The following is a 23,819-nucleotide window of genomic DNA, read 5'->3' as shown; positions in this document are numbered from 1 at the left end:
CGACATTAAATATTGTTTAGGTTTTATAGATAGCATAAGCGTTGATTTTACAATAATTAAATTTTAATATCAATATAATAGTTCTAAAGTAGCATGTCTACTGTGACTATAATATATAAGAACAACTTTATTCTTATTTCTTGATAGCTCTTGATTCTTTTCATTTGAATGTGGGAGTACAGGCGATTTAATTAAATAAATGCACCAAAAGTAAAATATGTATTCATATTGCATGATTTTTATTTTAAAATAACATTATTTTTAGGAATTAGCATAAAAATAAATATTTAATTTCCATAAAACATTTTTAGAATATATCATTTAAATACATTATAATTTAAGTTTATTTGTTTTTACACTTTATTGTACACCAAACAAGAAAAAAAAATAAGCAACAGTTTAATAGAATAATAAATGGAAAGTTTAATAGCATTTTTGGTTCTTAATAAATTATTAAAACAGACAAACCGTGTAAATATAAAATAATAATTTATATGGATTTTTCCCACTTCACAAGTTCAAGTTCAAACGAAACTTACGTACTGACTTAGATTTTTACCGTTAATGTGAGAAAGAAAGAAGTGAAATATCGCCAGTCGCAATGGTGAAAATAAATGGGGCATATCGAGGCCGAGCTGGGGCAAGCCGAGCGTGAGTTGTCATATTTACAAACTTAAACTTCCACATAGAAAATCATTGCAGAATTCAAAATTGGATTTTTTTAATTGTTAAAATGCGACAACACAGAAAATAAGGATCATTAAAGACACGATAAGGCGAAAAAATACCTCATCCCTGTAAAGGGAAGTCCAAAGTGAATTTAATGTTATTTTTCTTTTGTTAAACTCGTTTTAACAGTCCAGAACATGCACATCCTCAAAATATTATAATTATCCATAACTCCGAAATGCTGTTTTCGTATTAAACCGAGTAGTCAGCACGTCCGGACCACTAAAGTGTAAACTGTAGGTGGTATATTCACTATACAATTCAAGTATTGAGTCCGGACGTTTTGAAGATATTGACCTATTCCTATTATATATTTATTACTATTAGCTACACTATTTGTACAGTTGGCTACAATTGAACAATTGGAATGAATCGCTACAATTATCTTAAGTATAAAAGGAACGAATTGCTATTTTATTGAATTAAAAAAAAAAAAACTATTTTTAATAAATATACAGAATGTCCAGTAATATTTTTAATAAATATACAGAATGTCCGGTAATTAATATATAACCACGCAGGTGCTTGTTGGGGCACGGGGCCAAATCAGATTTTTTTTTAACTATCTGTAACGGTCTATCATTTAAAAAAAATTAAGTACGAATCTTGATAACTTTGTTGGTAAAGGTATCAAATGTCGCACTAAAAATTAAAAAAAAAAATTCTATTGCAGTCCACGCCCACTACTGGAATAAGATGATGATATATAGATAGATTTTTTTTAATTTTTTTTCTCCCCCTGCTTGATATATTAAATGTAACAATTATTCTACTTGCAACTATCTGTGTGCAGAGAGTTATAAAAACATAGTAAAAAGTTTATGAAAATATAGTAAAATGCACCCCACGTTTTTTACTCGTGAATTGAATTATTCTCTTAATAATTTAAATTTTATTATATTTTTATTTTGAAGTAATTAATTGATTGATTGGTCGATTTTCTACTACTGTAATAAAAACTCTTTGTAATAAAAAAATATTTTCTACTTACTTTTTAGTTCGATTAGCTTTAAAAGCGTGATTTTTTAGTTTTCTTAAACTATAATTTTTAAATATACACTGCGCTTCGCTTCAACTTTGCGCTAAGGAGCTAACCATAAATTAGATCACACGTTAAATGGGTAGAGAGCCCCTAATATAAACGTACAATTATAACCTACATTCGTTTGAACGAAACAAGAAAATTATACAAATTTTGCCCATAGTTAGGCAAATAACTTCAATCAAAACCATTTAGATCTAACAATTGCGTCGTTCGCATGATAGTTGCACAAATCCTTGTACCATATTGGGTTGCGTGCAGTTTAATATTGTTTGGCTTGCTAACATTAAAGTATTTAACTGAATGATAGCCTAAATTATTCCTTTACGAATTACTTACGTCATGTAACATTCAATTATAAATACAAAGCGGTTAAATAAGAGTACAATATATTATATTTTCATATATAACTCAAAATTTTAAATACACAATAATGTTAACATTAATTGATATAGGTACGTATGTTAAATGAATGACACGTACAACACATATGTGTTTGTGACAAAGAAGATAGCGAGACGTCAAAGTCTATACTTTTATTTACCAAGAAGAAGAAGAAGATCCAAGAAGCTTATCTTCTTGGGGCCATCCATAAATTACGTCACACCTTAAGGTGGGGTAAGTGGTCGACGAAGTTTTAAATGTTGTAGCCTTGTGGGGTCCAAAATTTTTTAACAACACATTTCAAAATATAATATAGGTATATAGGTAATTGTTAATATACAAACTATTTTATTATTTATATCTCGATTGAATGTTTATTTTATTGAAAAATTGTTCAAAGGAAAATAAAAATAATGTCAAAACTGATGTTATAGTTTAATAAATAATATTTTTAGGTGTAAAATTGCAAAATACACATATTTTTACGTCACACTAGATAGGGGGAGGTCTCATAATTGACCATCTGTGACTTGTGTTCACATTGACTACTTGTTGACTACTGAGAAATCGCCAATCAACTATTATTTATCATTTTATTTTCTTCATCTATACAAATAAATAAAATTTGGAGTGTCTGTAATATTACAATAACCGCTTTTTTAACCGGTTTGATGGAATCATAGAGAAATCGAGGGGAACCCTCAAAAATCATAGTGGCGACTAATACGTTTGGTAATTTTTTTCGTCAAATTATTACTTGTTTAAGTAATTGAAGTCGGTTTTGCAAACTCAATTATTACTAAATTCAAATGGATGTATATAAGCAGCTCGCTATCTTTTAATAACTAATCTATAGTAAATAAAATTGTTTACTTTGAAAATGAGGAACAATAATTTTATACAATAGGTGCTTACTTATATATTTTTATTGTGATTTAATTAACGAAAATGTTAATTATGTTTCAAAAGACTTAACATCTATATGCGTTGGAAATAGTTTAATGGTTTTTACAACTAATGATATCACAGATTGTAACGTTATAAAGTTATAATAATACGTTACCAATGTATTTTTAACGAATGAAATTTAATAAACATCAGTATGAGTGACTTAACGCGAGCTTTAATGATAATTAATTTACATATGAGAGGTTATATTGTATTCATAATACAGTTAATATATATTTAATTTATTAATTGGTCCGGGAGCCAGGTACAAATTCGGTCGATCATTTCCTCGCAATCGAAAATTCGTAAAATGCATAAGAGATTTTTATTATCGCACTTCATGGTCAGCTGAGATTATTTTTCCTTCAAGATATTAAGTAAACTATTATCCGATAAATTTTAAGGTTTTTATTTCTCCATGCGTGGGAGGATGCCACTCCCCACCCCACCCGCGGAGCCTGAGCTGAATATTCATAATTAAAATCCCTTATGCATTTTACGAAGTTTCGATTGAAAGGAAATTGGCCATGAAAATCTGTCACTGGCTCACGGACCATATAATGATGGTTCAGGAAACATTTGATTTTTAGAAGCCAAACAAAACAAATCAAAACAATAGGATTAAACACTTATTAATTTAGTTCGCTTAAAATTCTAAATGTATATTTTTTAGCTTTCTTATCTACAAAAACAAACAGCCACAAAAACATTAAAGATAATTTTTTACAGTAACTAATTTTTATGTAACATAAATAGTTCAGGTTGTAAAAGTTGAAAGTTACCATTAAATAACAATCTCTGTCAAATTCATTTAGAGCCTGTTTTGGCAGTCGTCTTTAAATCTATCTGAAGTATAATAGTAGTACCTACCTGTTGTAGGTGTAATGATTATAGTTTATATAATATATAGTCTATGGGGGTCTTGTCTATAGAATAAGTCTCTTGGGAATAAAACTCTCTGGTTGAACAGCGGCCATGTATAGTTGTGTTTTATTTTGCACCCGTGTAAATCTTAAAACTTTAAAAAGGAACTAAGCACATAACGTAGCAAATTATGTGTCAATGGCGACGAGGATCACCAATATAATAATATTTGTACGTGTCACGTCCGCAATCCGTATATACGGTGATTAGTGTGTTGTCACGTCGGCACACAAGAAGAAAATTTTACGAAACAGCATGGCGCTTGCAGGGGGAAGTGCAATGATAATACAAGAGTTTTCCTCGGCTAAGTGCACATTTGAAGTATACAAGCAAGTGTTTGAAAATAAAATGAGAATACACAACATAGACGAGGCAAAATGGCACCAGTATTTAATTTCATGTATAGGCTTCGATATTGTAACATTGCTGACAGAATTATGTTTTCCGTCTAGTCTGGACAGCAAAAACTATAAACAATTAGTTGAGCTCATTGAAAAACATATCGAACCAACTCAGTCAGAAATTACAGAAACATACAAATTTATGAAAAGAGTACAATTGCCTAATGAATCCATTGCAGAGTTCGTGGCGGCCCTTAAAAAGCTTGCCCAAACGTGTAATTTCGGGGCACATCTGGAAAGATCATTGAGAGATAAATTTGTTCATGGCTTACGATATGAGAATATTGTAAAAAGACTCTTTAATGAAGATAAATTAACTTTCACGACAGTGGTGAACATAGCTATAGGGATGGAGCTGGCTGAGAAAGGGGCGAGGCTGATTACGCACGGCCAAGAAGAAGCAGAGGTGCAGAAGGTGTCTCATCAAAAAGAAAGTAAAGAGACGGTGAAGGTGAAATGTCATTGTTGTGATAAGCTGGGACATATAAAACCGAAGTGTAAGTTCAGAGAAGAAGAATGTTACAAATGTCATAAGAAGGGGCATATTGCGAGTGTCTGCCGAGCCCAGGTTAATCTACATAAGAGGTTTCCGTCAAGAAAAGTAAAGGAGGTAAATAAAGATGAATTTTCAGTGTTACAGGTTAAAAGCAGTGTGTATTCAGAAAAGGAAAATTGTGATTACGGGTTAGAGTTACTATTTTATCAAAATGAAGATAGTGTATAGATATTCTATTTCACGATGAAGGTTTGACTTTGCTTGTTGTTAACCGTGCACATACACATCGTGTTAGTGTGCGTAGGCCTCTGAGTGGTCAGTCACGATCGCAACGCGGTCCGTGTCACTAGTGTTTTGGGTCCGCGCAAGATGTCTACACAAAGTACTGTCAGCAAGGCAACTAAACACAGAAAAGTTGTTAAAAGTGAGGTAACATTAATTCATTTTTTTTTTGTTTGTATTTAATGTAGTAGAGTTAGTTGACAGTACTAATTTAGTTTGGTTTGATTTTAGGGTCGAAGCATAATAGCTAGCGTTTACCATTTCCTAAAAGAGGAGTATGAATTTACGAAATCAGTTATAGAGCCTAACTGTGATCTATCTCATTTACGAAATATTACTCAGCGTACAGCTGAGGCAACAGGTGTTTCTCTTTCAACTGTCCAACGGATCTTAAAAGAAAAGAAGGAATTGCCATCCACTTCCTCAAAGTTTACTTCTCCTATGAAGAAAAGAATAAAACGAGATAACAAGATAGACGTAGATAATTTCACAGCCGATGTTATACGAAGTACGGTACAAAATTTTCATGTCGTTCATAAAGTGATCCCAACGTTGGCGAACTTAAGAAGAGTTTTAAATGAAAAGATTGGCTTTGAAGGTTGTCTCGAAACGCTTCGACGGCTATTACTCAAATTAGGATACAAGTGGCGCAAAACAGAAAATAACCGAAAAGTTTTGACAGAACGTCATGACATACAGATGTGGCGACTAAAATATTTAAAAAAGATATCTGAATATCGCTCTCAAGGACGACCTATTGTCTACACTGATGAAAGTTATGTTCTTTCAACACACGTGCGCAACAACACCTGGGCACAAAAAAAAGAAAGCACGCCATTTTTGAAAAAGTTAAGCACAGGTAGCAGATTTATATTAGTGCACGCGGGAACAGAGAATGGATTTATTGAAAATGCGTCATTGGTTTATAAGGCTAATTCTACAGTTGGCGATTATCATTCGAATATGAGCTATGATAATTATATAAAATGGCTCAACGAAAAACTTTTACCAAATTTACCGGAACGCTCTGTCATTGTCTTAGACAATGCTTCTTATCATAATACACAGGCTGAAAAAATGCCAACATCGACAACAAATAAAGCAGACATGCAGCAATGGCTCAGAGACAAGGGCATAGCATATGAACAATCTCTTCTTAAATTGGAATTATATGACATAATTAAAAAACACAAAGATCAACACATAAAATACAAAATCGATGATTTTATCAAGAGCAAAGGTTTTGATGTTCTACGCCTCCCTCCTTATCACCCGGAATTGAATGCGATTGAAAACATTTGGGGAATTGTGAAAAATGATATCGCTTCAAAAAATATTGAACAAAATATGACTAACATGGAAACACTAATAAATGAAAGCTTGAACAAAGTTACTAGCGAAACGTGGTGTAAAACCTGTACTCATGTTAAAAAAATAGAAAAAGAATACTTGAAATACTTTGACTTAGATTTTGAGTTCGTGATTGATTTGCAAAATGATTCCGACGACAGTGAACCAGAATTTGAAAATTATGTATCTGACAGTGATTAACAATATCGAATTTTGTCAATTTTTTTCATTTCTTTACTGAATAAAAATGCATAAAACCCTATATCTACTTACTTTTTTCCATCAAGCAAGTTTTTTCTAACAATAAAATATATGTAATATAGGTATATAAAAGACAAATATTTATAATATATATATTAATAATAATAATAATAAATGAACATTTATCAAATATTCATCATTAAAAAAATAATTATTTAATATAAAAATGCGTTTCTGATTTCTTTGCTAACGCTCCTTCAGTTTACACACACAAATGCGCCTGTCGGTACACGTCACTACTACAATAAAGGCAAAACCTTCATCGTGAAATAGAATAACTATAAAGGTTAATAAAGTAACATTAATTGACGAAAAGTGTCCAGACCCCTGGAATATTTCACTAAATGTTAATAATGTTGATATTTTATTTCAAATTGATTGCGGGTCAGATGTAACATTAATACCTGAGTTTTTATATAAATCACTACTGCCAAATGTAAAAGTATCAAATTGTTTTTCAAAAATAACTGGTTATGGAGGTCAATATATAACAGTGATCGGTAAAACTCAAGTATTAGTTAAAAATAAAAATAAAGATTATTTGGCTCCATTAATTATTGTGAAAGAAGGTAAGAAACCTTTGTTAGGTAGAGATTGGCTCAGTGTAATAAAAATTGATTGGAATAGTTGTAAGAAGCAGTGTAATAATATTGAAAGGGAGAAATCTGAAATTAAAAAGTTAGTGGATAAGTATAGGGACATATTTTCAGGGGTCCCTGGGGAAATTAAAGGTGCAGTAGGTACTTTAAAATTAAAAGAAAATGTAACTCCTATATCTTGTAAGCCTAGGCGTGTTCCTTATGCGTTAGAAAATCTGGTAAAAGGGGAACTAGATAAATTATGTAAAGAGGGTAAAATGTGTAAGGTTGACATGGGCGACGCCTATTGTTAGTATCATAAAAGGGCCTAAGAATATAAGAATTTGTGGTGACTATAAGGTGACTATTAACCCTTATCTTGAGATGCCACATCATCCAATCCCGGTAATAGAGGATATTTTTGCTAAATTAAATAAAGATGATAATAATATTAAGACAGTATTTAGTAAAATAGATTTGAGAAAAGCATACATGAATAGGAGAATGGATGGTGAGGCACAAAAGCTGATGACATTGACTACACCGTGGGGGTTGTATCGGCCAACTTTCATGATGTTTGGAATGGCATCAGCTCCTCAAGAATGGCAAGATTTTATGGATAAACATTTTAATATGCCAAACGTGTATTGTTTTATTGATGATATATTAGTTGCATCATGCGATATAAAGAGTCACTTAAAAACATTAGAGTGTATTTTTAATAAACTAAGAATATTGAATATTAAGATCAATAAAGATAAAACAGTGCTAATGTCTTCACAATTAGAATATTGTGGACATGTTATTGACAAAGAGGGAGTTCACAAAACACCTGAGCATGTTAGGGCTATCTTGGAGGCACCACAACCTAACAATGTAAAGGAATTGCGAAGTTTTCTTGGTACTATTAATTTTTATCATAAGTTTTTAAAGAATGCAGCAGATAATTTAAAACCATTGTACCAGTTACTTAAAAATTCTGGAAAATGGGAGTGGGGAAAAGAACAAGTAGAAGCATATGAATGGGCCAAGAAAGCTATTGCATCAGACCAAGTATTAGTTCATTATAACCCTGAGTTGCCGGTGATATTGAGTTGTGACGCTTCAAGGTATGGTTTAGGAGCTTGTTTAGCTCATGAAATTAAGATAGGTAATGCAGTGTGTGAACGTCCTATTGCATTTGCAAGCAGAACGCTCAATGATGCAGAAACAAAATATTCTCAAATTGATAAAGAGGCTTTGGCCATTATATGGGCTGTAAGGAAATTTGATTTATATTTAAAAGGGAGGACTTTCACTCTTGTAACAGACCATAAACCTCTCATATCAATATTTAATCCAAGCAAAACTGCTAGTAGTATTTATGCTGATAGAATGACAAGATGGTCCCTAATTTTGTCTAATTATAATTATATAATTAAATATAGGACATCTCAAAATAATGCTGCAGCTGATTTCCCTTCTAGGTTACCGATTAAAAATAGTAGTGAAGAGGATAAAAGTTATTTGGAGGGCAACATCAACAGCATTGTTTTGGATAACCCGCCAGTAACATTAACTGATGTAGCTAAGCATACTCAAAGAGATCCTGTGTTAAGTAAAGTTTTTACATATTTAAGGGAAGGTTGGCCAAAAATTATTGATAAGGAATTGCTTAATTATAAAGGAAAAGAGAGAGAGCTATATTTGATTAAAGATTGTATTATTTGGAGAGATAGAATTGTAATACCTAATAGTTTGAAATCTAAAGTTCTGATAGAATTACATGCTGGTCATTTGGGCATTAATAAAATGCAAGCTTTAGCAAATAGTTGTTTTTGGTGGCCCAACATTAGTAATGACATTAAGGATATTACAAGTAATTGTGAAGGATGCATCCAAAACAGGAATTTACCACCCTTAAAACATTTACATAACTGGGAATGGCCTAATGAGCCATGGAAACGTCTTCATGCAGATTTTGCTGGTCCATTTAGGGGACATATGTGGTTAATTGTTATGGATGCACACTCGAAATGGCCTGAAGTAGCCAAAATGAAATTGACTACCTCGAGTGCCACTATAAAATGTCTACGCAGTATGTTCGCTAGATTTGGCCTTCCTGAGCAGTTTGTTACCGATAATGGTCCACAGTGGGCATCGGCTGAGTTCATTACATTTTGTAAGAATAATAATATCAGACATATTTGTACTGCTCCTTATCATCCAGCGAGCAATGGCTTAGCGGAGAGGGGAGTGCAAACATTTAAAAAGGCCATGCTGGCACAGACATTTAATAACAAGGACTTGGATCATAGTGTTCAGCAGTGGTTGTTGGCTTATCGTTCGGCTCCACATGCTACCACAGGTAGAGCACCTTGTGAGTTGATGTTGGGCAGGCAATTGCGTACGCGTTTATCTTTAATTAAGAAAGATGTAACTATTCCTCGCAGGTCTGTTTGTAATAAGCCAGTTAAACAATATTTACCTGGTGATAAAGTACTTGTAGCATCTTATGATAAGTCAAGGAAATGGTTAGAAGGTATTATTGACCGACCGGTTGGAAATGTAATGTATGATGTAAATACTGATAGAGGTATACTTACCAGAAATGTCACTCAATGTTTGCCTAGAAATTCACGTGCCGATCAAGACGAGTTTAATAACACTCAAGATATGATAGAGAATGACATTCCTGGTAATGAGGTTAGTATAAGTGCAACATCTGAGGGCGAATTGGAGACTTCTAATAATTCGACTAATAGTTCAAATGCTTTTAATAATAATAAGAAAGATTCAGTTAGTATTCCTAAATCTCCAATTGGTATTCAGACTGAAGTTAAAAGGAGTGGGCGTATGCGTAGGCCAGTGCAGCGTCTTAATTTGTAAGGTGTCTAAATAAATTTTAATTAAACTTTAAAGCAAATTGTTAGTGAAAGCTTAGGGGGGAGGAGTGTTGTAGGTGTAATGATTATAGTTTATATAATATATAGTCTATGGGGGTCTTGTCTATAGAATAAGTCTCTTGGGAATAAAACTCTCTGGTTGAACAGCGGCCATGTATAGTTGTGTTTTATTTTGCACCCGTGTAAATCTTAAAACTTTAAAAGGGAACTAAGCACATAACGTAGCAAATTATGTGTCACTACCCCACAGAGAGTGGCGTAGCGTGGGTTTTTTCCCGCCCGGCGCCCACCGAAAATTTCCCGCCCCATTCTTTATTTTCTTTTTTTACAATTTCTTCTTAGAGTGATTGAAGAGGAAGGTTTATATGTATAATACATGCGTAATATAATAGAGAACATTTGGTGCTAAGTTCACGGTACAGTACTGATATATTGACATTTTTGTTAAATTTTCGAGTTTTTTTTTCTGTACGTAGGTATATAATGTTTTTTATTTTTGTAAGATAAAAAAAATTAGGACGAATTTGCCACCCACTAAAAATTGCCGCCATTTGCTTCAACCAACACCGTACTGGTAAATCCGCCACTGCTAGGACTGTTTCTTGTATTTCGACAGTTATCTTTGTTATTAACTATTAGATTAGATATCGATAGGCAGGATTTAAATTTCTTTTGAAGAAATTGTGATTTGTCGCCCCATTAAATGTGCGCTACGCCACTGCCAACAGATAAGAGTTTATTATTTATTTATTTTTTTATTATAAAATTCTTATTTAAATAAATAAAATAGAAATTCACAATTGTGACTGAGGTGAAAAATTCTGCTCCTGTGGTTAAAACCTAACTGCTGAAACAGGCTCTTAAACAATTATATCATAACTATGAAATAGTTTACTCGTATCAGATACTAACATTAAAGTGCATCAAATGTGGACACCGAGTCGCTGGATTGTTGACGCGTCAGTGTGTTGTTTAAGCCATTTTCTTTTATAGTAGATGAAGTCCTGAAATGGTTTAAAGGTTTAAATTATTAATTAATACAGGTAAATATTAATGTATTAATTTGAATAAGTAAATTTCGTTACAAATGTTAAAGAGTTATCTAACCATAAGATGCAATTATTTATAGTAGTTTGAATAAAACATTTCATAAATTAGAATCAAACAAACTGTTTTGTACTAGAAATTATTGAACTGATTATGATGAAATTAGTGATGAAGTTACTTTAATATTTAGATGAATACAACGTAGCCTAAAATTTCATGTCGTTATCACCACAGGTTCGAGGGATTAGCTGGTACGCGATGGACACCCTGTGGTAGGTTTCAAAACTAGGTAATTATCGTAATATTACCTACTAATACACAGTTTGGTGCATAAACGGAAATCCCCTCGGTTTTAGTGGATACTCTGGTACAGTTCTAAATAACCGCCACCCGTCACGGCGGTATAAACTTTTAAAAAATATAATTATTCTATATTTTTTTTTTTTTTTTTTTGTAAATTCCATTGTCGAAGAAAGGTAATCTAGCTCTAATAACGTGCTAGGTAAAACAATAAAATTATGTCGATAGAGGCCATCCGTAAATTACGTCTAAAAGAAGGTGAAGGTGAAATCGTGTGACAAGGGTGCGGCGGGGTCAAAAATTTTGAGGCATCACATTATATATAAAATACTAGCTGCCCGGACAGACTTCGTTCTGTCAATAGTAAATTTTTTTTTGTATTTACACCTTCCGTGGGCCTTAAGGAACATACAAAAAAATAAATTAGCCGAGCCATTCTCGAGTTATGCGCTTAACAACATTCATTTTTATTTATGGAAAAGTAAGGTACTTGGTTATTTAAAAAGTAACGAAATAACCAAACGAAAAGAAGAAAGTAAACTGAAAGGTTTCTTACACCACCTACTAAGTATGAAAATAATTAATTAAAACTAACAATAGCATAATAATAGGAACCAATAGCAAGATTTAATGCCGAACAGCAATACCCGTAGTAAGTCGATGATAGTCGATATACGCAATGCGTTCAGTTGCTACCAAAGTCTGTTTACTATGGCGGATCGCGCGCTACATCGCCCGGTTTATATAGCTTGAGCAGGCGGTCGAGCGATGCGGGGCAGAGGGGATGGACTCGCCGTAGGCATCTCAATGCTCGCCAAGCATTAAAAATGTTTCGCTACTAATTACTTCTAACAACGATATCTCAAAAACTATTCATCTGATTGATTTAGTGTAAAGAGCAATTTTAATCTGCATTAAATGACTAAGCTAACTAACATATTCATTTGGATAAGGATTAATACCGAACTAAAGAAAATAGCTTTGAAAATAACGTAATGTTTTTAATTAAAAATGTTAACATAAAAGTGGTTATTGTAAGTCAACCGTAAGAGATAGAGATATGCTATCGCGGACTTTTTTGTAGCATTTTTATAGATTTTGAATTCTCTAGTACATTACTTAACTGTATCTTTGCTAGTTTACGCGGCGTTCGCGTGGAAAGTTCCCATTTGGCGAGATTTTTTGCGACCTCTTCAACATTTGTCGCCGTATTTCAGCTAATTTACATAAAAGCATAATAAATTATATACCTAAACCTTCCTCAAGAATTACTCTTTCTATTGTTGAAAACCGTATAAAAATCCGTTCAGTAGTTTTCGAGTTTATCGCGTTCAGACAGACAGGAGGACAGACAGGAGGACAGACAGGAGGACAGAAAGACGCGGCCGGGGGACTTATTTTTATAATAAGTATAGATAATATATCCAATCGGTTAATTAAATAGAAATAAAAATAAGGATGAAACTGATGTTTTAATTTAATAAACAAGGTATAAAATCTCAATATGTGATGTCATACTAAGTAGCCCTCTGATAGATATCTGATAGATATGTAGATAAATGTGATCAACTGTGAAAGGACGGGGGAGAAGTAAAAAAATCGTGAAATTCGTGTCACGTAATTTATGGATGGCAACTAATATAACATTTGAAGTTCGATACTCGTTTGTGGCAAACATTATTTTGTATTTGCCATAAATGGGTTCGTTATAATCTAGGCATTTCTGCTTGTTTATTGTAGGTATGTGTTCGGACTTTTGACAAAGTAGTAAATCCTAGTGTAAGATCCTAGTGTCTATTTAGTTACGTTAAAACTTCTTTACGCACGCTTGACTTGGGGAGTAAACTAGTGAATGCGTAACGAGAAGGTTACGAAATGTGTGATCGGACGAGGCGAACTGAAGTTTAGAGGCAGATTTAACTTGGTGAAGATAGAAAGAGAGAGAGATAACTACGTTTCGTAAATTTTACTTAAGTGGTGTTGTCAAAGAGCACATTCGTTTCATTTTATTTAATAGTAATTTTTTTTTACGCTTCGCTTATACGCTTCAGCCTGTAATATCCCACTACTGGACATAGGCCTTTCCCCATGTAGGAGAAAGATCAGAGCTTAATCCACCACGCTGCTTCAATGCGGGTTGGCGGATATATTCCCTCCTATGAGTAACGATCGCTATCAGGTGTACATGATAACGACCGGAATCGACGGCTTAACGTGCTCTCCGAGGCACGGTGGGGAGACCCACAAGGACTGCACAAACACCCAGAACCACGGCAAACACCTGCACGGCCAATACAAATGTTTGTTATGTGCGGGGATCGAACCCGCAACCGCCAGCGCAACAGGTACAATCCATGGCTGTGACCGTTGCGCCGACGCGGCGGTTTTTTTTATTTACTGTTACTTTTGGCTATCTTTGTGTGTAAGAAAAATATTTGCAATTAGTGTCATGACCCAAATAAACGTGTATCTTTGTTAACCGACTTTCAAAAAAGGAGGAGGTTCTCAATTCGACTGTATTTCTTTTTTTTTATGTATGTTACATCAGAACTTTTGACCGGGTAGACCGATTTCGACAAAATAATCGAAATAATCGAAAGCTGATGTTTATCATGTGGTCACATATAAATTTTATCGAGATCTGATAACTACTTTTTGAGTAATCTTTGATAACGCGTAGTTACTTGACTATTTTTTCGTCGATCTACGTTGTATTACTTGTCAATGTAATTGAAGTCGGTTTTTTTTCGTTTGTCTGCAAACGCAATTATGGTTATCTTTGTGTGTAAGAAAACGATGACGCCGACGATATTGTCATCTTTGCGGAGACGCTGGATGAGTTAGGCCAGATGCTGGCCGGCCTAAACGAGTCCTCCCGACGTGTCGGTCTCTGTATGAACTTGGATAAGACGAAAGTTATGTTTAACAACCAAGTCATACCGATACCGGTATCGGTCGATGGTACCCTTCTCGAAGTTGTTCAGGATTATATTTACCTAGGCCATACTATCCAACTAGGCCGCAACAACTTCGAGAAGGAGGCCGATAGGAGGATTCGGTTGGGCTGGGCGGCGTTTGGCAGACTCCGTCGAGTCTTCACTTCGAAGATTCCGCAATGCTTGAAGACAAAAGTTTTCGAGCAATGCGTCCTGCCTGTGTTAACATACGGAGCCGAGACGTGGACACTGACCAAGGGACTGGTCCACAAGTTTAAAGTCGCTCAACGTGCAATGGAACGGGCTATGCTTGGGGTCTCTCTCAAAGACAGGATTAGAAATGAGACTATCCGCGAGAGAACGAAAGTAACCGACATAGCCCACAGAATTAGCAAGTTGAAGTGGCAGTGGGCTGGTCATCTGTGTCGCAGGACTGATGGCCGTTGGAGTAGACGGGTCCTAGAGTGGAGACCGCGTCTTGGCAAACGCAGTGTGGGACGTCCTCCGGCCCGTTGGACCGACGATCTACGTAAGATTGCCGGTGTAGGCTGGATGAGGATTGCGGAAGACCGGGATGTGTGGCGCGAACTTGGGGAGGCCTATGTCCAGCAGTGGACTGCGTTAGGCTGAAGTGTGTAAGAAAAATATTCGCAATTAGTGTCATGACCCAAATAAACGTGTATCTACGTTTGCATTTGTAATAAGAGTAGGGTAGCGCACCCGAAGAAGGGCAGCAGCGCGACGAGCTGCGCGCGGGCGGTGCAGGCGCGCAGCTCAGGCAGCGCGCGCAGCACGTGGCGCAGGTACGCCTGCAGCGCGCCGCGCCGCGCCTCCACCACGCGCGCGTCCTGCGCACAAACTTCACTTTTAGACTATTATTAAAAATCTAGTTTTAATTAATAAAGAAAACTTTAATATGTCAATTTTCTGGTCGTGTTTGGGTTTATAATTTAATTTAAAAAAGCGTTTATTTCTATAGTTGCGTTTCCGACTTGGTATTTATATTTAATATGTTTTGACAGCACAAACCCGGAATACAAATAAAATATCTTTTTTAATTAAAGTATAAACTACGGATTTAATCAATTTTAGAATATTATTAAAAATATATTTTCAATTAATAAAGGATACTTAAATATATGAATTTTCTGAACACGTCAAAGCACGTACCGGAGCACGGCTTCATAGAAAATGGGCATTGTCCTTTGAACAATTATTATAAATAAACTATTGTCAGCTTTTACTCTTGTTGTTTGATTAATTGCATTAGTGAAGATAAAGTAGTGTATGCAACTGCATATAACACGAGTATTAAAACACTCGTTACTATTATGAAACTCGCGCTCGTGTTTTAATACCCTTCATTATATGACAGTTGCATAAACTACTATTATAAAATTCTCGTGTGTGTTTATTGCTTAACTCCTCCGGAACGGCTAGACAGATTTTTATGAAATTTTGTGTGCATATCGGGTAGGTATGAGAATCGGCCAACATTTATTTTTCATATCCCTCAATTACAAGGGGGGGGGAATAGAGGGGGTTAATAATATATATGGCAAAACAGCGTTTGCTGGGTCAGCTAGTGCTATTATAATAATTAGCTCAAAGAGAAAAATAAAAATGTCTAGCTACCCTCGATTTAGGAAATGTAAAAATATTTTCATGTTTATATCTGTATTACCATATGACATTTCCAATTTTTAAAAATTTGTGATTTATGAGTAATTTTAAATAGTAGGACTTATCTCTTTAGCATATGAGGCTATAAGTATTTGAATATAATAGACTTATATGCCAACAATATCAATTTCCAGGTAACGATCTGGCTAATTATTACCAATGACATATTGGGTTCTGGGTTCTTACCCAGAGTGCTTATGCATTAGATGGTAATCTATCGCGGCACAAGAGATTGATTTTAAAATGATAACTAACATTTTTAAACAATATATTAAAAAAATTATACTAACCCTTTTACGCAACGTTTTTTTAGGTGGAAACTTATAATTTGCGATGTCTGGATGACACTTTTTCAGTTGTGAGTGTAACTCGTAAAACTTCGCGTATCTGTGGTACACATTCCATTCCTCTTGACCAATTTTCAGAAAAACCTGACCAATTTTAAGAAAAAACTTTAACATTTGATTCCGATATTTTTTTTATGAATTTCTACTATATAAAACTCGGGTTTTAAGAAATTGAATTAATTTCAAAATTTTATTGAAATTGTATGCAAAAAAAAAAAATTAATTTGGAGATGACTACTTTTAAAAATTATCTTCTAATATGATGAATTCGATACATGCTAGAATATTACAAAAAATACATATACTACGATACTGATACATCTTAAGATATATTACCTGATATACATGAAAAGACTGCGTTTTCTTTCCAACTAAAAATGCACTGGGAATGTAAACTTTAACATTTGATTCCGGTAGGTCAACTATTTCAAGACCAGACGTCTCTAGATCTTGTAGCCTTTTTTGTAAATGTTGGTTGAATTCCATTAGTTCAGCGTGCATTTCCGCAACCTGAAAGTAACATTTGAACTATCATAAAATGTAAAAATATATAGTTTTTATAATAGTTAATGATTTTCTGACATTATTTTGTTATGCTTCAGCCTATAATATCTCACTGTTGGGCATAGGCCTCTTTCCCCACATAGGAGAAGGACCAGAGCTTAATCCACAAAACTGCTCCAATACTTGTTGGTGGATATTTATTTTGATAATCTTGTTAAATTTTAAATCAAACTGGATATTTAGTTTTAATACTATAAGTACTACAAAAAGTGATACCTGAACTAATTTCTTTTCATATTGCGTAATTTCTTCATCTAAGCTGTTATTACTCTTCAAAGCTTTACCCATTTCCACTGCCGACATATAATTTCTTAACTGTTCCTTTAATCTATCATTTTCTCTGCGATAAAAAATAATAAGAACATTAAAATTTCTTTACAAATCAAAAGTGACCTACATTTGATTAGTTAGACTGCACTTACTTGCTGAGATCTAACACAACTTTTTCTAATTTATGTATTTTCTCTTTACTCGTTGCCTCAAAGTGATTGTATTTGAGTTGTAAATTCATAAATTCTTTTTCCTTATTTTCTAGAATCGAATTAAAACTTTTCTCATCTGCAACACTTTCGTCCTCTGTAAAACAAAGCTCTAAGCATGATGTACTGCCATCAATACTGCCTGCCACCTCTTCACTGTCACTCTCAGATATCTTAAGGCAATTAACACTCAAATCTGACATGTCGTCTTTAACAATATTACTTTTGTCTATACTATTTTGGGAGCTTGAAAATATTTCTTTGGCACTTTCGGATAGTTTCGTTAATATTTGCAAAGGGCTGTCTATTGCTTTAACGCTGTCAGGGAAAAAGTGTCTTATAGCGCTCTTGCTATCTGAGCTTGTCGGTTCACTGAGAGAAACTTTCGGTGTTATTTTAGGATCGGGAGAGTTAAGACAGGTCGCTGGAGCACTATTCCACGAACATTCACTCAAACTTTCTTTAGGTTCTACAATTTTCTTTTGTTGTACCTTATTTTTTTCTCCATCTTTATCAAATGATATAACCTGACGTATGGGTTTTCGTTTCGAGTTACTAGATGTTTTTATAGGTGTAGATAGAGGTATAACAAGCTCCGATTTATTGATTTGATTTAATTGCTGTGATTCATTCAGTTCTGCTTTGTCAATTGATAGTGCGAACAAAACAGATGATAAGCCTGCAGAATAGTTCAATGCTAATTATGTTTACTAGTTATTTTTTTAATGTTATAACATATTAATTTTAATTTTACCTGCCGCTACACTCGGAAGAATGTTTGCTTCAGGGCTACGAACAAAGGCACCTTCATCATAATATTCTATTAACAGCCCATGTGAAACCCAACTTTGTAAATATCTAATATTTAGTACATAAAAAAAAAATATATGTAATCATATACAATGAAATAGAAAGACTTGTAAAGAAATGTGTATCAAATAATACCTTTCTAATGATCGTTCATTTAATGAAGCTCGTAAAAATGCCCTGAAGTAGCCTAAAGGAGTGTTGATATTCGATAAAATTTTAAATCTCTCTTTTTCATGTTTTGTGAGATGAAGGCAACAGTAGCTCCATAAAGAGTTTCCTAAAGCAACAGTAAGAACAAAAAAACATAAAAATAAAAAGAGGTACATTCAAAATTCAGTAATATAATATTTATATAATTTAATACTAATAATAAAATCAGTTTCTTACCAAAGATATTTACAATTTTACACATATGATAAATATATAAACATAACTGAAATTTTGAAATATATAAATAGAAAGGACAACATAGTAAATAACAATATAGGAATATACAACTATATGTACATGGTTAATACTAGCTTAATATTAAATGTATAATGTTCTTAAACAAAATAATAACAAATAAAAGATTAATGTGACAATATATTACTTACCTATGTTTACAATATTAAAAGTTAAATTTAAACCAGCAGCTACAAAGTTTTGAATAGCAGAATTTGACAAATTTGTTTTAAGTCCATGGCTGAGAATTCTTTCCCATTTCTCACACAGGTTCACTATTCTGTAAATAAACTTATTTTAGCAATACTTTTCATGTTGAATTTCAATAGGTAAGTCTTAAGATTAAGACCCGTCAAATAAAAAAAAATCCTAACCTCACTTCTTCAAAATTTGACCGTTTATTGGCATAATTTCATTACAAAATTAATTCAACGAGTCTTAATGTAAAGACTAGCCGTTAAATATAATAGTTTATTCAAAGAGTAAAAACATGTATACAAAAAAGAAATAAAATTGCGAATGATATACCTTATATCATCTTCAGTAGCTAGTTCAGATCTTCCTCCAAAACGATTTTGACAGTTTTCAACACAGGCTTGTAAATCACGAAGAGCAGTTTTGCCAGCCTCTAACCTTTTTTTTATTTCTTCCTTATTATCTATAGCATTAGCTATGGTGTTCAATAATTTATTATTCTGTAAAATAAAAATGTAATAATCCACAAGTACCAATTATTTGTTTTTTTGTATGTTTAGAAACCTAAAATGTTATCTTACTTTAAGGTCTTATAGGATTTCATGTTAAGTACAGCTCTTACGATTCAAAATAATTCCAAAAAACCTGTGAGAATGACTAACGCTTACTCGTTTCAAATAGTATTAGATTGACAATTTTGATTAATTACAACAGAAGAAAATTCATAATTAAAAGTATAAACGTAAAGAGCTACAAGTATGTGCAAAGTGTATACAAAATATTAACAAAGTATATCCTGTAAATTTTAAGAAAAATGCTATAAAATGATTACGAGATTTCAATAATTATATTAAGTTTCGTTCGTCTGTACATACCATTATTCATTAAAACGTATTCTTACGGTTTACTCAAAACAAAACAGATTGTCAGAATACATTTACAAACTAGAAAATGACTTAAATTATTGTGACTATTTATTTATTTAGCCTAAAATCACCAACATCCGATAATATGAAAACAATTAGCTAAAAACGACATAATTATTTGACAGCCTTGAATAATAAATGTTAATAAACAGTAACATGTTGTTTTAAAATTTATCCCCAATAGGGAAAGGCAAAGGACTATAATCCATACAGCCTAGTCTGAATTTGTAAGTTTCGTTCTGATATATCAAAAGGCCGGAGCCAAGTCTGAAGTAACTTTATTGTTCTTCTGATTCGATGACTGGTAGAGTAAGGCCGAAACCAAGTCTGAAATTTCATATTTTCGTCTACTCTTCTTTGTCTATAAGTGATAGGCGAGGTCGAAACCAAGTCTGTAATAGGCCGAAGCCTGAAATATCAAAATAAAATTTCACATCCGATGAATGAAGGTCCTGATCCTGTTTCAAATATCATTGATAGTATTGCAAATAAATTCAAATATACTAGTATAGTTATCCAAATTAGTCAATAAATCTTGTGTATTGCGCGGGACATTTTTTGGTCCAGAAGTTGATAACAAGTTGGCTATAAATAAGAGGCGTTCCAGATTAAAAGCGGAGCATTCAAAAAATATGTGATCTAAAGACTGTGTAGAGTTGTTGGTGCAATGTGGGCAAACGGGCGATGAGATGATACGCATACGATTCAAATGTGCATTAAATCTGCAATGTCCAAATCTCAAGCGGCATAGTATTGTATAATATTTTCTGCTTCTATGTTGATGCGATTTAGTAAACCAAGGACTTTTTCCAATATCTTGATTTATCTGAGCATACCAAGATCCTTTTCTTAACAAGGTTTGTCGCCAAAGATCACGCCAATCAGATAGGATTTTTGATTTAATAGCAACTAATAGATCAGTGTATGGTACGGCAACATTCTCATCAACAGGGCTGCCGCTGTCACTGTCAACAATTGAACGTGCCAGAAAGTCCACATGTTCATTTCCCCTTACTCCTATATGTGAAGGTGTCCACAATAATTTGATGTTGTAGTTTCTTCTGGATAGTTGATAAAGGAGATGTCTTATTTCTAAAATGATGAAGTTTGTATTAGCACTGAATTGATAATTATCTAAAGCCTTTAGAACGCTCATACTGTCAGTAATGATCAGCCAATATTGATTAGTTTGTTTTTTAATGAATTCTAGGGCAGCAGTAATTGCTAGAGCTTCAGCTGTAAATATTGATATCTCCTTTTTCAATCTGACGCCTTGGCCAAACTTCAGATGAGGTACATAATAGGCCATGGAAACATTTATATCATTTTTTGATCCATCTGTGTAAACTTGTTTGAACTTATCAGAGTATTGTGCTATGAGGTTGTAAACTTCCTGGCGCTCTTTTAGCTTATGGTCAATAATAATATCGATTTGATTAATAAGACAGTCAAACTCCTTTTCGTAACACATCCAATTGCTAGAACTGTGTATTTTGTGTTGGTTATTTAGATTTAACATGAATGAATATTCGAAGAGAATAAATGGGTTATTAGAAGTTAATGGAGCATTTACAGGATATTTACTATGTAAGTAATTAAGCTTTTTAATTAGAGGATGATTACTAATGGAAAACAGTTTTAGCAAAAAACAGTATTTCAAATATTTAAATCTAAGGTGTAAAGGGGAAATGTTGCACTCGACCTGTAACGAATTAATTGGGGTTGTTTTCATGGCGCCAGTGATAAGTCTCAGGCTGTGATTTTGAATAATATTTAATTTGTTAACCAACTTGTCATTAGCAGAAAAACATAGAAATCCATATTCAAAATGACTGCGTACAAGAGATTTATATAGGGTAAGAAGGATTTTTGGATCAGAACCCCAATATGTTTTTGCAAGAGACTTTAAAATATTAAGAGCCTTAAGAGCTCTATCAACTATGTGGTCTACATATTTGTTCCATGATAAGTTATTCATGAATATAACACCTAAAAATTTAACTTCATTTGTGATAAGAAGAGATATATTATTATAGTTTATTTTAATTCTTTCAGACCCTACTTTATTAAAAACTATGACTTTAGACTTTTCAAAGCTAATGTCCAATGCAAGATAATTAAAATAAGAATTTAATTTAACTAAAGCTTCGTTTAACTTAAGATTTAGGATAGTTATATTATTACTAGAACAATAGACTACCAAATCATCAGCAAACTGTAAATTGTATATATGAGAGCCTAGAATTAAGTTTAATCTATGTATATAAAGTGTGAAAATCAATGGACTCAAAATGCTACCTTGACATGTACCTTTATGAGAAAGCCTTGGACCAATAAGTCTATTATTATACTTAACAAATACCTTCCTACTGTGCAAAAAATTAAAAATCCATTGTATAACTTTTACAGGTAAACCAATCGCAGCTAATTCCGTGGATAGAATATGATGGTTAACATTATTAAAGGCTCCAACTACATCGAAGAAAACTCCAGCGAGAGCTTGCTTTGATTGTATAGCATTATAAATATCAAGATGTAAGTGAGCAATGCTCTCCCTTGAAGACCTGCCTCTTCTAAAACCAAACTGATTAGAAGGTAAAATATGATTAGACTCTATGAAATGTTCCAATCTTTGTTTTAAAAGTTGTTCAAATATTTTTCCCATGCAAGAAGTCAATGCTATAGGTCTATATGAATCAAAGTTAAACTTGTCCTTGTTGGGTTTTAAGATAGGTACTAAACAATCAACCTTCCAATCCATAGGAATAAGATTATGCTCCCAAAGAAGATTCAGGATATTTAATAAAATTAGTTTAGATTGAGAAGACAGGTGTTTGAGCATTTTATATGAAATGTAGTCAAGGCCAGGTGTAGAGTCTTTTCTGGATGAAATAGCAGAATTTAATTCGACAATGGTAAAAGATTTTATAATAAAATTTTGATTAGGAAGAATATGGCAGAAAGAATTAAGATTAAAGGCTGGCTCTACAGTATCTGGAGTATATTTTTTGAGAAAATCAAAGATCCAAGAATAGTCAGAGTTGTTATGGGAAGGTGGAGAATAGCTTTTGTTAAATTTTCGCATATACGTCCAAATGACTGATATAGGAGTCGATCTGTTAAATTGTTCACAAAGTTTTATCCAACTGTTTCTTCTCTCATTTCTGATAATATATTTTTTGGTGGCTTGTAGTCTTTTAAAATTAATGTAATTAGCCTCAGTGGGATCAGATTTAAAAGTCAAATAAGCGTTTTTGCTATTTAATACGGCTTTGGTGCAATTGAAATTCCACCAAGGAAGAAGTTTTTTTTTTTTATTTAAGTTAGAAGGAGAGCATGAAGATAAAGCTGTATTAACCAAAGAGTGCTTAGAAATAGAAGATGATTTCCATAGTGCTGAGTGTAAAATATCTGTAAATTTTGTGTAGTTATGAAGGGGGTCTTGTGTATCAAGAGAAAATTCAGTGAGCAATAGTTGGACATTTAAATTATAAGTGTTCCAATCAACGTTGTTCAGGTTAGGGAAGCAGGGTAGTGAGCTACTATTGGGAATAGGAGTGGCATTGTAATGATTGTTATTAAGTAAAATTTTTGTGATTACAGGAAAGTGGTAGCTGCCTAAGGGATCGTCATGTACTGACCAGTCACACTCTAGAGCCAATGAAGGTGATACTATGGTTAAGTCAAGAGCATTCTGTCTCCATATGTGCGAACCAACAGTGGTCATACTTCCGTCATTAAGTATAACCAAATTATTGTTATTGATAGACTCTAAAATGTCTTTGCCTCGACAATTAGAAGTAGAACA

General features: G+C 33.3%; 3 protein-coding genes across 3 annotated transcripts; 2 read left to right on the top strand and 1 right to left on the bottom strand.

Annotated features, from left to right (window-relative positions):
• Positions 1–2,573: 2,573 nt before the first annotated feature.
• Positions 2,574–20,163, bottom strand: LOC123653573 (sorting nexin-29-like). The gene is made up of 13 exons (XM_045589566.1): positions 19,961–20,163; positions 19,419–19,585; positions 19,043–19,170; positions 18,582–18,723; positions 18,391–18,494; positions 17,580–18,315; positions 17,374–17,497; positions 16,930–17,103; positions 16,537–16,677; positions 15,284–15,411; positions 11,193–11,284; positions 10,524–10,998; positions 2,574–3,973 (listed from the first exon to the last, which is right to left on the bottom strand). Exons 1-11 carry the CDS (start codon positions 19,961–19,963, stop codon positions 11,194–11,196), a joined length of 1,938 nt encoding a protein of 645 aa, XP_045445522.1. The 5' UTR covers positions 19,964–20,163; the 3' UTR covers positions 2,574–3,973; positions 10,524–10,998; position 11,193.
• On the top strand, positions 4,283–5,152 carry LOC123653827. Its single transcript, XM_045589808.1, has one exon. It carries the CDS (start codon positions 4,283–4,285, stop codon positions 5,150–5,152), a length of 870 nt encoding a protein of 289 aa, XP_045445764.1.
• On the top strand, positions 5,294–6,757 carry LOC123653826. The gene is made up of 2 exons (XM_045589806.1): positions 5,294–5,353; positions 5,438–6,757. Exons 1-2 carry the CDS (start codon positions 5,294–5,296, stop codon positions 6,755–6,757), a joined length of 1,380 nt encoding a protein of 459 aa, XP_045445762.1.
• Positions 20,164–23,819: the final 3,656 nt, after the last annotated feature.

The sequence above is a fragment of the Melitaea cinxia genome, chromosome 5 (genome assembly GCF_905220565.1).
Source record: "Melitaea cinxia chromosome 5, ilMelCinx1.1, whole genome shotgun sequence".
NCBI lineage: Eukaryota > Metazoa > Arthropoda > Insecta > Lepidoptera > Nymphalidae > Melitaea > Melitaea cinxia.
Note: the sequence above shows the minus strand (reverse complement) of the source record. Positions and strands in the feature narration are given on the sequence as shown.

Excerpts from the sequence above, each read along its gene's own strand:
- LOC123653827 (XM_045589808.1), top strand. The coding sequence starts at position 4,283 with ATGGCGCTTGCAGGGGGAAGTGCAATGATAATACAAGAGTTTTCCTCG.
- LOC123653826 (XM_045589806.1), top strand. The coding sequence starts at position 5,294 with ATGTCTACACAAAGTACTGTCAGCAAGGCAACTAAACACAGAAAAGTT. Across the intron at positions 5,354-5,437 it reads GAAAAGTTGTTAAAAGTGAG|GGTCGAAGCATAATAGCTAG; the intron begins GTAACATTAATT and ends GTTTGATTTTAG.
- LOC123653573 (XM_045589566.1), bottom strand. Across the intron at positions 19,171-19,418 it reads GCTACTGAAGATGATATAAG|AATAGTGAACCTGTGTGAGA; the intron begins GTATATCATTCG and ends GTTTATTTACAG. Across the intron at positions 17,104-17,373 it reads ATGAAAAGAAATTAGTTCAG|GTTGCGGAAATGCACGCTGA; the intron begins GTATCACTTTTT and ends TGTTACTTTCAG.